General features: G+C 39.8%; 1 protein-coding gene across 1 annotated transcript in view; it reads right to left on the bottom strand.

The window, feature by feature from the left end:
* Positions 1-16,258, bottom strand: part of DOCK11 (dedicator of cytokinesis 11) — a 203,221-nt gene that overhangs the window by 111,984 nt on the left and 74,979 nt on the right. Inside the window, exons 13-19 of the mRNA XM_008156829.2 lie at positions 12,532-12,654; positions 11,048-11,130; positions 7,606-7,728; positions 7,227-7,303; positions 3,432-3,616; positions 3,275-3,340; positions 1,229-1,321 (exon numbers count right to left, since the gene is read on the bottom strand). Of these exons, the coding sequence (XP_008155051.2) occupies positions 1,229-1,321; positions 3,275-3,340; positions 3,432-3,616; positions 7,227-7,303; positions 7,606-7,728; positions 11,048-11,130; positions 12,532-12,654 (750 nt within the window). The remainder of the gene's footprint in view (positions 1-1,228; positions 1,322-3,274; positions 3,341-3,431; positions 3,617-7,226; positions 7,304-7,605; positions 7,729-11,047; positions 11,131-12,531; positions 12,655-16,258) is intronic.

Raw genomic sequence — 16,258 nt, 5'->3', positions numbered from 1 at the left:
GCTCCGCTGTACATAAATATGGCCATACTCCTTCCTGGGTTGAAGAACGAAAGGCCATTATTCTTCTCCCCATCCCCCATGAGACTAGGGGCACTGGATTGAAAAAGGGATGAGTGAGGTCTAAGGTTGGGGTACAAGGCCTCCATGTGACAACAAGCAGACCTGGGGACATCATGACAGCAGGGGGGGATGGTTTCACACAAAGCCAGGAATGGAGATATGAGGCCTGAGAAGCAGAAACAGCAGAACTTCTGGCCTGGGATTTACATCCAGGCGTCACGGAGACAGACACGTAGGAAGGCAGGGGCGGGTGGGTGGGAAGAGATCAACCAATGAACTTGTATGCATATATGAATAACCCGTGGACACAGACAATGGAGTGGTAAGGGTTGGGGGTGGGGTGGGGTGGTGAGGGCCGGGGTGGGGCATGGACACAGACAATAGGGTGGGGTGGGGGCGGGGAGACGGGAGCGGGCTGAAGAGGTTAATGGGGGAAAAAGAAGGACCTATGTAATACTTTCAACAATACAGATTTTTAAAGAAGAAGAAAAAAAGCAGCTGTAGATTTGGATAAGCCAGATACATACGGACCAGAAGAGGCTGTGACAGAAACACTAAGAGAGCCAGTGGGGAATACATAAAGTCATAGAGACAGAGACATGGGAAGAAAGAGAGGCAGAGGCAGTGTCTGCGGGAGTGCAGTGCCAGGGAGACCATGCCACTCAACACTACAGAGGCATTTGGTACAGCCAGTGGGATTCTGGTGGCCCAGCCATACTGCTGTCTCTCAAAGCATTTCACTTACAGAGAAACTGCACCCTCCTATGCAGAACAGGAAGAAAAAGCTAGAAGGGCCTCAAAAGAACCTCTCCTGAATTTCTTATTTTAAAGCTAAGGGGAAATGGAGACTCATAAAGGGGAAGTGACTTGCTCAAAGTCACAGAGCCAGTTGATGTCAAAGCTAGGGCTAGAAACCTAGTCCCAATCTGGTGTTTGTTTCCTACATTGTTACGTCATGCCAGAGCCCTTCAATTTGTGGGCAAATCTTCCGCTATTATCAAAGGGCACCACGCAGGCAGTGGTCCTTTGTTTTGATGTAACATTTTTCATTTTTAAGGGATGAAACATTCAAGGGATTAAAAGTGCAGATAAAATGATGAAAACAACTGAAAGAGAAAAAGAGGAGTAACCACTGTATTTTATAAACATCAAAATAATGAAATTTTACCTCATCATAGAACTCTGGATTTTGGTTGTGATGTGAAACAACAGCATAAGCATTTGTGGTAAAAACAGACCCTGCAGGTTTTCCATAAATACACTGCAAAAGAAGAAACAGAGTCACCACTATCAATGCAGGTCTCCAAACGTGATGCTATGGAACCACATACAGTTAGAAGCATCTGTGAGCATAAGGCCACGGCCAAGGCCACTGGGCTCTCACCATGGGCTTATAAATTCCAAGTCATTTACAGTCACTCCAGACTTCACCCAAGACTTCACCTAACTTGGCTGCATAAATGCTTCTGAATTTCTGACCATTAAAGAAATGCAATTCCAAACTTGTTACCAGTAAGAAGTCTAACACAGCTACTCATTTGGGAGGAAAACACTCTCAAACCTAGCCTAGAAAACTTCTCTCACGCTCTTTGCATTTCATAACATGAGAAGTTCCCACTCAGCCAGTCACTAACATTTGTTGAATGCTTGTTGTGCAGTGGGCAAGGTGAAGAGTTAAAAACAAACAGCCCGGCCAGTGTGACTCAGTTGTTGAGCGTCGGACCATGAACCAGGAGGTCATGGTTCAATTCCCGGTCAGGGCACATGCCCAGGTTGTGGGCTCGATCCCCAATGGGGAGCGTGCAGGAGGCAGCTGATTAATGATTTTCTCTCACTGATGTTTCTACCTCTCTATTTTTCTCCTTTCCTCTCTCTAAAATCACCAAAAATATATTTCAAAACAAACAAACAACAACAAAAAAACACCCAGCAGACACATTCCTAACCTACAGGAATTAAAAATTAAGCTACAGACAACTTACTGTTCTATAACTTTACGAGCCACATTTTAAAAGTCACTGGCTTTCTGTTATACCAATAAAATACATGTAAGGCTTTCTATGGTTCCATGGAAAGATCCGATTTCATTTCTAGTGTGAGTTTTTCACTTCCATAGGCCTAATAAGCTCTAGGATGAATATGGAGTCAGCATGCCAAGGTATTAATTGCCTCTGTTACTTCAGAGCCAGCTTCTAGGCCAGCTAAGAAATGAAATTGAGACTCCATGTGAGTACAGAGCCAGCTCTCCTTAAATATGGTTATGAAGACAATTTGCAGGAACTGCTGAGAGGTAACCTAAGAATCTTTAAGTACACAAAAGGAGATTGCATGGGGGAAAAGGAACAGTTATTCTCATCTCCATTGACGGGAGAACCAGAATAAACAGCGTTAATTTGAGCCAGCCTTAATTTAACTTAGGCTTCTCTATGAAAAATAAATCTCTTTTCAAAGGTGGGGGCTATAAAACACTCAACGATTTAGTTAGGGGGAATTCCAGCCTCTTTCCCTAGGTGGTTTGAGTGGAGGACTAGTCATCCATCTGCCTGATTTAGGCTCAAGCGAGAGATAGGGAGAGCTAGATAAACACTATGCGATGAGTAAACGTTCCACCTTCTCTTTCAGGCCTCTGATTAATGGGCTAAAGAGCAAAAAGTGAAAACCAGCTATAAAGAGTGAAAATGTAACAGCACTGTGAAGTCACAGGTACTTAAGGATTGCTGTATCAGATAATACTGAGATGCTGCTTTTCATAGATCACTAATCCAAGTTTGGAGGCACCATTTGGCCAGTCACAGAGTGGATGTCTATCTCAGATCAAAGCAGTCATGCTGTGCTTCTGTCAGCTCAAAGCCCGGTCAGATTTCAAAACCAAAGGAGTTTATACTCCCCTGATGGTACCATTAGAACTGTCTGGTCAAAGGAGAAAATGACCTTGTTCTTGGGCATCAGAGAATGCGAAAATCAAAGTGGAGCAAAGGCAAAAATCTGGTATATGAAACTTACCCATTTTTAAAGCTCCTACCTCATTTTGTTATTTCTTAATATTTAATTAATGCTTATGGTTCATATGTAAGAGTAGAAAAGACAGTATTACATGTATCACTTCAGTACATTTTCTTTTTGACAGTGAAACAAATTAAACTTAGCGTGTGGAACTACCAAGCATCAAAATCTCTATCTCTACCAAAAGTGCTTGTTAGTATCATAAACAAACCTTTAGAGCTCTGGCATCACTTTCATCTGAATCCCGGAATTCCACACAGACCGCAATGTTCCTTGCCTAAAATGATTAATCATTCCAAATGAGTCATAGAATGAGAAGATTATAAATAACATTTTATACCCCAAAATGTATAGTTTGCACTGTTTACCTTGGCAAATGTTTTCTGGCCATCATACTTTAATTGCAAGGGATATACATACAGATGGTTTTTGTAAATGGTAAATGGATAACAATATTTTGTCACTTCTGGAACAAACTCTTCAACTTCCACAGTAATATTTTGACAATTTTTTTCAAAAGGCTTCAGGGGCACATATGAAGAAGTAATACAATCTACAGCCAAAAAGAAAAAAACAAGTAAACACAATACAATTTAAAAATCATTAACACATACCTCCGTTTATAAAAATATACATTGTGTTCACAAAGTGATTTTCAAAAATATTTTTATTTATTTTAGAGAGAGAAGGGAGAGGGGGAAGAAAGAGAAAGAAACATGGATGTGAGAGAGAAACATCAATTGGTTGCCTCCTCTATGCACCTCAGGGATCAAACCCGAAACCTGGGTATGTGCCCTGACCGGGAATTAAATCAGCGACCTTTAAGTACATGGGATAATGCTCAACCAGCTGAGCCACAATGGCCAGGGCTCAAAGAGTGATTTCAAAAACAGAATTCTCAGTGATTGACAAAAAGTCATACAACCACTTTAAGAATCCCAAAATAAAAGCTTGAGTAGCTGGATGATGGTTTCATTGGAACCCTTCAAGCTAGACATGGATTGCTATTTCATTCTCAATGTACAATAGACTGATTTGCCAAATATAACACATCATAATTTTGACAAATTTAAACTCTGCAAAGAAATCCATTACACTTTTCCTCCTGGGGCTGCAATTTTGCTTTCACTGCAAATTTTTATTGGTATGAGGAAAATAACAGTAAATTTATGCCTCCAATTAACTCATGGCCAGGCACTTTTTAAAAGTTAACTTGGTGCAGGTGCAAATTTTCACCTAAGAAATAATGGAAGCCTTTTGAAACTACAGATCTTAAGATGTGTTACCAAAAAATAAATTCAATACTCCTGAGCATGAAAAGTGTAGCAGCATAGTTTATTGAAGTAGCCTAAAGGTTATTGATATATTTAAGGGCTCTATGACTGCTTGTCCTTGCTGCAGACTCATATTGATGGAGAAGGAAGATCCAGCGAGAGTTGGACCTGGGGACACAGTATTTGGGGGGGTTGGTTTTCTCTGATTATTATAGCAATACTTATAATAATAAAATATCTGGAGTAAAGGTACACAGACACAAGTGATCATTCCACTACCCAGAGATAACTACTGTTAATATTTTGGCATATTTTCTTCTAGTCTTCTTTCTATGCATGTTTTATATAATAATAATAATAATAATAATAATAATAATAATAATACAAAAACTTTATATGAAGAACTTGATCCTCTTTTGGGGGCATTTTAGCTATGTCTTATTTCACAAACTCTTTATAAACATCATTTTTCATGGTTGCATAAAGTTTCATGACCTTGTAGTACCAATAATTGCCTTACCCTATCTGACAGTGTTGTACTCTGGTTGTTTCCAATTTTCTCCCAATATAAACAACGCTGCAAAGACAATCTTTATGCGTAAACTGTCTACATTTTATATTACGTCTATAGGAAAAATAAACCATTGTACTCTTAGATGTTTTAAAATGTAAATTGCTACTCCCCTACTTACAATCCTTTCGTGACTTTTCATTGCACTTGGAATAAAATCCAATATTTTTTTGTGTGTTTGTTAATCCTTACCCGAGGACACTTTTCCATTGATTTTTATAGCGAGTGGAAGGGAGGGGGAGAGACAGGGAGAGAGAAACATCGATGTGAGAGAGACACATCAGTTGGTTGCTTCCCACATGTGGCCCTGGTCGGGGCACCCGGGATCAGCCTGCAACAGAGGTACATGCCCTTGACCGGAATCCAACCTGGGACCCTTTAGTTCCTAGGCTGACACTCTATCCACTGAGCCAAAATGGCTAGGGCTAAAATCAAACCTTTTAAGAAGTTATCATGGTCTATACAATTCCCTGCATGATGTGACACTTTCCACTTCTCCTATTTCATCTTATGTCCCCCTTGTTCCCATTACACACCACACTAGAACCACCCTGGCTTCTTTTCTGTTCATATAAACCAAGCTTTTTCCCACTGCAAGGTCTTTTCATATGCAATGCCCACAGTGGGGACTGTATAGTGCATGCTGGTTGGGCCACATGACAGGCTTTCCTTGGCCATCCTTTTGAAAGCAGCCCATCCCAATCAGAGACTGAAATTAGTCACTTGTTTTCCTATTTATTGTCTGTCACTCCTTCTAGACTTTAACCTCCATAATTTTAAAGCATCTAGTAGGTATTCAATAAATGTTTACTGAATAAATCCTTATTCAGTGAGTAAATGAATAGATAGAATCTCAGTTAGAATGCCTTAGTTACGGACTTCTATAGGTAGCTATTGCCAAATTGTACTCCTACTCATGATAGGTAATGGTGTTTGGCTAAAACTAAGCCAGCATCAGATGGCTTCACTTTAAACATTTTTGTAAATTTGCTAGATGAGCAAAAGCTGTTTTAATTTGCATTAGTGGCATTATTATTAAGATTGAACATTTTCAAACATTTACTAGCCACTTAATTTTATTTCCTGCAAAGTGTCTTTTGTGTCTTCTGTTCATTTTCTCCTGAGATTTTAGACTCCTATCTGTAGATAGGAAAAGAACATCTCCTTTTGATCCCTTAGTTGATGAAAGTTATCCTTGGCAAAAGGCAGCAGAAAGTGACTGGGGCACACTCACAACAGCATATATTATACACTGAGTGGCCAGATTATTATGATCTCTGAACGCATAATAATCTGGCCACTCAGTGTACTTCTCTTGAGTACCTCATTTATTTGATATCAAAGATACCATAAAATTGCCAAAACCGGTTTGGCTCAGTGGATAAAGCGTCGGCCTGCGGACTGAAAGGTCCCAGGTTCGATTCCGGTCAAGGGCATGTACATTGGTTGCGGGCACATCCCCAGTAGGGGGTGTGCAAGAGGCAGCTGATCGATGTTTCTCTCTCATCAATGTTTCTAACTCTCTATCCCTCTCTCTTCCTCTCTGTAAAAAATAAATAAAAATATATTTTTTAAAAAGATACCATAAATCGTGCACCTGATCAGTTTTCCCCTTTGCACTGGCTGACAGAAAGCTCAGGGCAAATAGGTGGTTGATCTCCAGCAAAAGTCTAGAATACTTTTGGTACCCATTTAAGATACAAATACACTGAGTGGCCAGATTATTATGCGTTCAGAGATCATAATAACCTGGCCACTTAGTGTATATGAAATAGCATCTTATACAATCAACTTTCTGTAACTATTCACCATGTGTACTGGGTTGAATTAGTGTCCCACCCTCCCCCCAAATTCATGTCCACCAGAACCTCAGAATGTAACCTTATTTGCAAATAAGATCTTTGCAAGATGTAATTAATTAGGATGAGGTCATACTAGATTAGGGTGGACCCTAAATCTAACGACTGTAGATTGTAGAGGCAGAGAAAGGAGTGATGCAGCTACAAGTTGAGGCTGCCAAGGATTGCCCGGAACCAGTAGAAGCTATAGGAAGAGGCAAGGAATGGTTCTTATTTAGAGGATCAGTGAGAGCATTCAGTGGGAGCACAGCCCTGTTGACACCTTGATTTCGACTTCTAGCCTCCAGAACTATAAGAAAAAAAAAATTCTGTCATCTTAAGCCACCCAGTTTGTAATACTTTCTTACAGCAGCCTCAGGAAACGAATAAAACATGTAAACCTCGAGAAAAATATTGCAAAGGTAAAAATCTAAGATTCAAACAGCCATTAAGGTTTATTTGCAATACATGAGTTCTTACTTGATAAATCCACAGGAACACATTCTACTGTGATGTTTAGCTGCCCAGGAATAATCTGCAATTTGGTCTTCTCTGGCCTAGGATTAAAATAAGAATATTTTATACTTAAAAATTATGATTACTAAATAGACTGGTTACCATGCATCCAAACTTAAAATTTTTAAGCATTCAGTTTCTCCCATAGAGGGTGGGGCCAAAGTAGGTTTATAATTGCTGAGTACACAAAACAGATTATTCTTTTACTATTTATTATTGTATTATTTTCCATACAAAAACTATAAATCTACTTTTGCCCCATCATGTATGTGACTCACATTCATCATTTTAAGAAATTAGAATTATATTATATTGATTTACTGCAGTAATTCCACACACTTACTTCTTGTACTCTGAGAGCAACTTGAGAAGGTCTTCATTTGAAAGCTTACTACTGTCTTGTTTATACAAAGGAGAAAATCTCCCATCCAGGTCCAGAGAGCCTTGAGTATCTTTGAAAATAGGTCTAAATAGCAACAAAAAGGGTTTTTAATTTTTTTACAGGATTGATAAATAACAATAAAATTAGGGCTAGTAGGATAAAATTGTGAAACTAGTTTGGAAAATAGTTTGGCAGTTTCTCAAGAAGTTAAGCATGCACCCTCCCTATGATTCTATAATTCCACCCTTAAGCTTATAAGCATATTGCCACATAGTACATGAATGTTCATAGCATATTTATTTGTTATAGTCCCAAACTGGAAAAAATCCAGATATTAATCAGAGAAGCATCTAACAGACCATCAAACCTCAGAGGGAAGGTAGGAGAGGGTGGGGGTAAGGAGGAGAGATCAACCAAAGGACTTGTATGCATGCATATAAGCCTAACCCATGGACACAGACACCAGGGGGGTGAGGGGATGAATGGGGAGGTGGGGGAGCAATGGGGGGGATAAGGACACATATGTAATACCTTAATCAATAAAGAGAGAGAAAATGTGACTGGATAAGCAAATTGTGGTATATTCATACAATGAACTACTACTCAAAATGAACAATTGAAGCATACAATAATATGGATGACTCTCAGAAACAGACTGAACAGAAAGAACAAAATATAAGGGTACATACTGCATGATTCCACTTACATGAAGTTCTAGAATAGATCAAAGTCATCTATAGTGATAATCAGATTGGTGGTTGCCTGGGTAGGGGTGGGATGGCTAATTGGACCGAACAGTGTGGAAACTTTCTGGAGTGACTGACAAGTTCTCTATTTTAGTTGGGGTGGTAGTTACATGACTAATATACATTTGTGAAAATTCATCAAGTTGGACATATAAAATGTGTACATTTTTATCAAAGGTAAAAGATATCTCAAAGTTGACAGACCAGAAACTAGAACTTTAAGATCAATTTATATAGAGTTTATAATATATATGTAGAATTTCCAATATAAATTTGATTATTTCCTCTCCTACCCCCTCTCCCATTTTAAGCAGCTATTTTACCGCAAAAAAAAAAAAATGGCAAGTAATGTGAAAGTATCCAACACACTGGAATAGCTATAGCCAGAAACATAATTTCCCAGGCAGAGCCTCTGAAGATGTGGTCATAGGCATTAACCACTGCTCGTACTTCTAAGCATATATCCTTTATTTTCAGTAAACAAAGGTTTATCATACATCTTTTAAACACCCCAGCCAGGCCTGTAGAGTGAGTTCCTGCTACTGATGACAACCAAAATAATTTAGGAAGGAAAAATAGCATAATTCTTCATCAGAACTGGGAATCAGAGCTTCTAAATTTGAAGATTTTAAAATTAATTTTTCTATTGGCAAAACAGCATCAAGCAGCTACTGCTATGGCCTGAAGGGAGCACAGTGTGCAACAGTGGTCTAGAGTAGGCTTCGACATCAGGAGTCATGGGTTCTGATCCCTGCTAACAAACATTCTGTGTAAACTTGGGCAGAAACTTTGTTTTACTTTTGTGCCTCAATTTCCTCATGTCTAAGGAGATAACAGTATCCACCTCTTAAGAAAATGTAAACTAAACACTTAGACCACTGCCTTATACAGAGTTAGCACTCAATAAGTATAAATAATAACAGAAGCAATAGAAATTCACTTTTCAGGCTGGGGCATCACTAAGGATGCTTATATTTACAAAGTCATATTTCACCTTATATAATGCCTAACTATACCACCTTCCCCTACTCTTTGCCATTCACCTATCCTTGGCTATCATTTTTTAATCATTCTGTAAAACAAGGACAATGTGCCTTTTCATCTACCAATATACAATGCATTTTGGGACCTTCCCAAAAAACAAAATGATTATAAATAGTGACAGAAGCGTTCATTAACTTAGAGTCTCCTACTCTTATGCTACTCCCAGCACACACGGAACATAATTGATTGAATTATTCAGAATGTGGTGCCCTTTCCCCAGTTCTAGTGAGATGCTGTACAGGCTGTACCACAAACAAGCCAATGAACCTGCACTTCAAAGATGGCATAAGTAAGAAACACATTTTAACCTTTTGCACTCGGATGTCGAGTGTCACGGTTACTGAATGTATCAATAATTTGAAATATAAAAAAAATCCAAATAAATAAGTTTGTATGAAAAGAAACTCCAGTTTTTTATTCTACTGCCGCGCTTTGTAAAATCTGGGGTATTTAAAAAATTAAATCCCGAGTAGAATAAAGGAATCGAGAAAAAAGCAAGCGAGTGCAAAGGGTTAAGTCATCAATGTATGTAGACTTCCAATATTTGGGGGGGGGGCATGTATATCTACCATAGGATGTGGTATAGATCAGCGGTCACCAACCTTTCGGACCTCACAGACCACCAGTGGTCTGCAGACCAACAGTTGGTGACCGCTGGTACAGATAACACATTTCCAAATAATTACACACACTACCTCTAAAGAGTTTACCAAATTAGTCATTAGAAAGCAAAAAAAAAAAATCTGTTAATTACAGACTTGCACTTAACAACTGCATTTTTTTGCCTTCTCCTTTTTGGTATGTTTCCCAGAATTATTCTATGCTAGTTTTTCAAAGCATAAACCCAATCAACTCTGAAATAGTGGACATACTGTTCTTCATTTACGATAATTTCTGGTTTTCTGGAAAAAATGTCCATCACTTAAGCAAATTAGCTCTGCTTTAAAGCACAATATAATTAAGTGGTGTCAGTGAGATCAGTAATCCAAGCCAAAGAATATTTCCCTAAAGCGAGACATATGAAGAAATGAAAGGGTCTTTGAAGTACAGCAAATTCTAAGACAAAGAATTCTTATGTCCTGTTATGGACTGAATGTTTGTATCACACACACACCCCAAGTTCATATGTTGAAGTCTAATCCCCAAGATTATTATATTAGGACGTGGTATCTTTGGGGTGATTAGGTCCTAACAGTGGAACCCTCATGAATGGGATTAGTGCCCCTGTAAGAACAGACCAGAGAGCTTGCCTGTCCCCTTTCTGCACCGTGAGGACACAAAACAGTCAGCTGTCTCGAACCTGGAAGAGAGTCTCACCAGAACCTGACCATGCTGGCATTCTGATCTTATGACTTCCAGCCTCCAGAATTGTTAGAAATAAATGTTTGTTGTTTAAGGCATAAACCTTTGGCTTAAACATTTGTTGTTTAAGCAGGTAATTTGTTATAGGAGCCCAAAGGGACGAGGACACATCTCAGGTGCCCCAAAGCATAACTGGCAAACTGTAACTTGGTTTGTCAGAAACAAACTGCTGACGGCTGCTAGCAAAAACAACATCCCTCAAGTTCACATGTGAGCGTGATGAGAAGGGTCCGGATTACATATGTACACACCTGGCAGCCCAGGCAAAGGGCATTCTGTATTGTCCAAGTCGGCTGCACACTTGCTTGGCTGTCCTGTGTACCTTCTGGGCCGTCTAAAGTCAGAAATAAGAAGATAGGCTCATATTTGTTCAAACTACCAGGGATTCCCCCCAAAATAATTTCCTCAACTTATCTAATATAAAATACCAAAATTTAGAAAAAAATATATTCAAATAGCCACAAATAAAACACAACACACATCAGCTATACACGTTCCAAGACCAAAGCAGTATTTCTTAAAGGTTTTGTGTTTTTCCATTGACAGAGCCTTCATCATGATATCATTTAAGCAGTTTAAATGCATATTTCTTTTCACACATGAGCAGAGAGACACTGGACATTCTTGGAAGAAGTGGATATAGTTGACCTTTTTACTCCCCAGCTAAAAGGCAAGTGACCAAGAGTCAATACAATTTGTTTTGCATGGGCAGGAGCCACTATATGCAGAGGCACCGGGAGATAACAAAGGATATTATCTGCCTATAGAATATCTGCCTGTGAAATGCTGGCTGCACACTTATCATCAGGGATAGAGATGCTAGAAGCTTTTATCTATATCAAGACCTTTTTTTCTTCACAACTTAGTCAAATGTGTCCTCAGCATCTTCCACTTCATAAACACTGCTCAAAAACAAAAGTAAATGCCACGTAGAACAGATGGACTCTTCATAAATACTCAGTAGCTGGAGAGCTGCTAATGAACTGTGCCACAAATACATTCCCTCTCTGGGCCTCAGTTTTCTCATTTACAAAATGAGAAAAGAGGATTCAATCAATAATTTCCCTAAGTTTAGATGTCAGGGTCCAGAAATATGGATGATTATATGGGTTACTGACTTTCAATGTTGCCATTTAAATACAAGAAATAGTAAAAACCCCTACCATTTAATACACCAACATTTCATGAAGGATAGATAGGAGGAATGATTACAAAATGGCAAGGGCAAAAATCTCTGAATAAAAAAGCCCTTTGAATTGAATACATTTAGCTTCATGAACTGCTCACTATCTCATCTTTCTTTTCTCACTTCATCTTCATACAGGAGTAAATTTGAGTACAGACTGGCTTTTGGAAACTACAGAACTGGATCAGCTTTACCATCCCACCTCTGATATTCTAGGGCTGGGCGTAAAAAAAAAAAAGAAGAAGAAGAAGGCTATTGCCAAGGATATAGTGTCAATGAACAGATGTTGCTGAAAAACCTTCAGCTCTTATTTTGATAAGCCAGCAGAAATCAGATTGTCATGTAAACAGAACATAAATGGAAAGGGGAAAAAAAGTCATGTTCAAGCTTTGGCATGCATAATCATATAGCCTAGTATACAATATTTTCACAGTATACTGCATGCTGAGTGTAAGTTTTTGGGGTGTCATTGACAATCCCATTTAGAATGTCAGTAAAAGGCAAGTTCTACATTAAGCTGAAATGTTCACAGATGATCTTTATAAATACCTTTGCTGGGTCTGAATTTTTTATGTAGGGTTCTGCACAGTGTGCAATGTTGCCCTGGAGCACCTTTTCAATTCGCGCAACAAGAAGAATTTCAGGATGTGGAATCGTCACTGAGAAAATTCCCTAGGGAAAAAATTATGTCCATTAGACTTTTTTATGTAATCTCTTACATACAATTGTTAAGGATTTCTTGTAGTGTGTTTAGTATAGAATGTTGGTAGTCAACATAGACTCATGTCTGGCACTATGGAAATAGATAACAGTTCCTTTCAAACCATTTCCCAACTCCCAATGTTCCTTCCAAGTGGATTTTCTATTTTGTCACCAATTTCACATCTATTAGTCTCGAAAATGCAGGTGGTCACACTTGCTGCTTAGCTTGTGTTTAGCTGTGTTTGCAAGGTGCATTGTTGGATCTCATTAATACAATGTGTATTGTTTGGCTTAATTGGTATATGCTAAAATACTGTGCATTTCTCAAATGAAACTGGGTAAGTATTTTTATTTTTTGTTAATCTTCACCCAAGGATATTTTTCCATTGATTTTGAGAGAGAGTAGAAGGGAGGGGGAGAGACAGAGAGAGAGAAACATCAATGTGAGAGACACACATCAATTGGTTGCTTCCCACACATGCCCCGATCTGGGCACGAGCCCTGACCAGGGCCAGGGTTCCAACCTACAACCAAGGTATGTGCTCTTGACAGGAATCAAACCTGGGGCCCTACAGTCTTCAGACCGATGCTCTATCCACTGAGCCAAACCGGCTAGGGCTGGATAAGCAGTTTTAAATGTGCTGCATGTGACTCCAGAGTAATTCAGTCACAAGTAATACTGACTGCAGCTAAGAGGAAGAAAATATACGGTACTGGTCTATGTAACAGTTTTCAAACTGCATAACGTAAAAACTAAATCATCCTATAGAAAGCATCCCTTTGTGCCAGGTAAAGAGCTCTGGGGCTTTCAATGTAAAGGTAGGGGGCACAGGATCCACACCTCATTTTGTTCTTATGCGCTTTACTAAAGGGTACTAAGGTAGATGCAACCAAAGATACAGAAGTTTTCTCTGGGTGCATGTGGAACAACCATATACCCTGTCCAGCTCAGCTCTTTCAAAATATAATGCCTTCCAAACAGCCTGTTAGTTGATTATGTCTGTTGTTTAAAGGAGCATCACACAAAGGAATTCAAATGGAAAAATCCATCATTGGGACTTTATCAAGTTTTGTTTTTCTACTTGGTATATTACCAACTGTGTTAAGATAGGACTTTCCAGTTTTCAAAGCATTTCAGACACATTATCTCATTTGTTGCAGATAGAACCCTCTGAGGTAGACAGAGCAGAAGAGAAAAATGAGTGCAAGGCGCTAAGTAATTCCTTCCATAGTCCAACAGCTTGTAAGGATCCCAGGTTAACAGCTGGTACAGTTTTGAATTCCCAAGAAATAAGCATGGAATGAAGTGGTTAAAAACTGCTTGGAAGCACAATTTCCTGGGCTCAAATTCTGGCTCCACCATTTACGGGGCTTAGGCAAGTCAGATCCTCTCTACGTCTCAGGTTTCTCATCTATGAAACGGGGATGATGATAGTACTAGCTACTGAGTCTACAACTCCTATGGATTAAATTAAGTCATGCACATTGGTACCTGGTTATTACTAGAGTGGCCCAAAGCATCTCAAGGTCACAGAACTGGATTTCCACTACTGCCAGGAACACGCTGCTCGAGCTGTGGGATGCGGCTGGCAGACTGCCTCAAGTGTAATTTCATTCGTACTGATTGTCACGTAACTGTGCTAGATGGTTTTCATGCATTATCTCAGTCTTCATAAAATCACTCAAAGAAGGCACTACGATGTACATAGTTTTTAAAATATATTTTATTGAATTAAGAGAGGAAGGGAGAGAGAGATAGAAACATCAATGATGAGAGAGTCATTGATTGGCTGCCTCCTGCACACCTCCTACTGGAGACAGAGCTTGCAACCTGGGCACGTGCCCTGACCTGGAATCGAACTGTGACCTCCTGGTTCATAGGTTGACACTCAACCACTGAGCCACACTGGCTGGGCGATAATACATATTTTAAAGATTAAGAAATTGAGGCTTAGAGCCGAAACCGGTTTGGCTCAGTGCATAGAGCGTCGGCCTGCGGACTGGAGGGTCCTGGGTTCAATTCCGGTCGGGGGCGTGTGCCTTGGTTGCGGGCACATCCCCTGTAGGGTAGGGGGTGTGCAGGAGGCAGCTGATCGATGTTTCTCTCTCATCGATGTTTCTGGCTCTCTATCTCTCTCCCTTCCTCCCTGTAAAAATTCAATAAAAATATATTAAAAAAAAAAAAAGAAAGAAAAAGAAATTGAGGCTTAGAGAGGTTTATGTAGCAAGTAAGTGAGCAAAAAAGACTGTGGCCAGGGCTTCCAGACTATACAGCCCATGCTATACTGCCTCTCAACCTCGGGGCCCCTGCAGCCAACATCTCATGCAATGAGGCTGGATGAGAATAGTAATACTGATTACTGCTGTAGCTAACGTCCACTGAGTACCTTTATTCCCCATTCCCTGTTCTCTCAGCATTTCCCCACACTGACTATGCCAGTTAGGAGTATTATGATCTGAAACAACTTGACAATTGATAAGAGCAAGCTGTTTTTACTCGTTTATCTGTGATCACTATTACTGCTGCCCCTACTAGCAGCCACACAGTACTGAGCAAACACGGTGGGCCTGGTCCAGTGCTGAGTGCTCTCCAGGATGGCATGCCTTGTCTGACCCTCTCAGTAGGGTTAGGGTTAGGGTTAGGGTTAAGGTTATGGTCTTAGGCTCTACAGCAGCGGTTCTCAACCTGTGGGTCATGACCCACAGGTTGAGAACCACTAGCAGGGTTGCCTAAGATCATCGGAAAACACAGATATTTACATTACAATTCATTAACAGTAGCAAAATCACAGTTATGAAATAGCAACGAAAATAATTTTATGGTTGGGGGTCACCACAACATGAGGAACTGTATTTAAGGGTCGCGGCATTAGAAAGGTTGAGTACCACTGCTCTAGGATGACATGAGAGCAGTACAGTATAGGGGTAAAAACATGGGTTTTTTAGGGAGCCTGCTAGACCTCGGTTCAGGTCCTATTCCTCATCTTATTAGCTCTGTGACCTTGGGCAAGCCACTTGACTATTCTGTGTTCAGTTTCCTCATTTACAAAATGGGGATAGTAATAGTATCTAGCTACTTTACTGGGGTGTTGTGAAAATTAAATGACTTCATACAGATAAATACCTAGAGAAATAGATCAGCAATAATAAATGCTTGAATTGTTGTTATTGCTGGAAAGTGGGCTAACACTAAGTCTCTCTTACATAGTACTGTTTCCTCGTCCTAAATGGGAAGAAGAAAAAGATTTCTTCCAAATAAAATGTTCAACTTTTTAAAGTAAATGACCATTTCCTGGTGTCTTCAGCTGATTTGAAAGAGGGTTCAAAATGATAAAGCCCTTTGAGGCCACTGCCCATCATTCTCACCTGCCCAGCTCTCATCTATTCCTTTGAGGCCTCTTTCAAGCCCCACATCTTCTGTGGAGTCTTCTAAGTGAACTCCTGACCACTGACCCCTCCTCACATTCTAAACTCTTCTACTACCATTATGCTATACTAGAGGCCCAGTGCACGAAATTTGTGCACGGAGGGGGGTTGTCCCTCAGCCCAGCCTGTACCCTCTCCAATCTGGGAC

Source organism: Eptesicus fuscus, chromosome 1, assembly GCF_027574615.1.
Source record: "Eptesicus fuscus isolate TK198812 chromosome 1, DD_ASM_mEF_20220401, whole genome shotgun sequence".
Lineage (NCBI taxonomy): Eukaryota > Metazoa > Chordata > Mammalia > Chiroptera > Vespertilionidae > Eptesicus > Eptesicus fuscus.
Note: the sequence above shows the minus strand (reverse complement) of the source record. Positions and strands in the feature narration are given on the sequence as shown.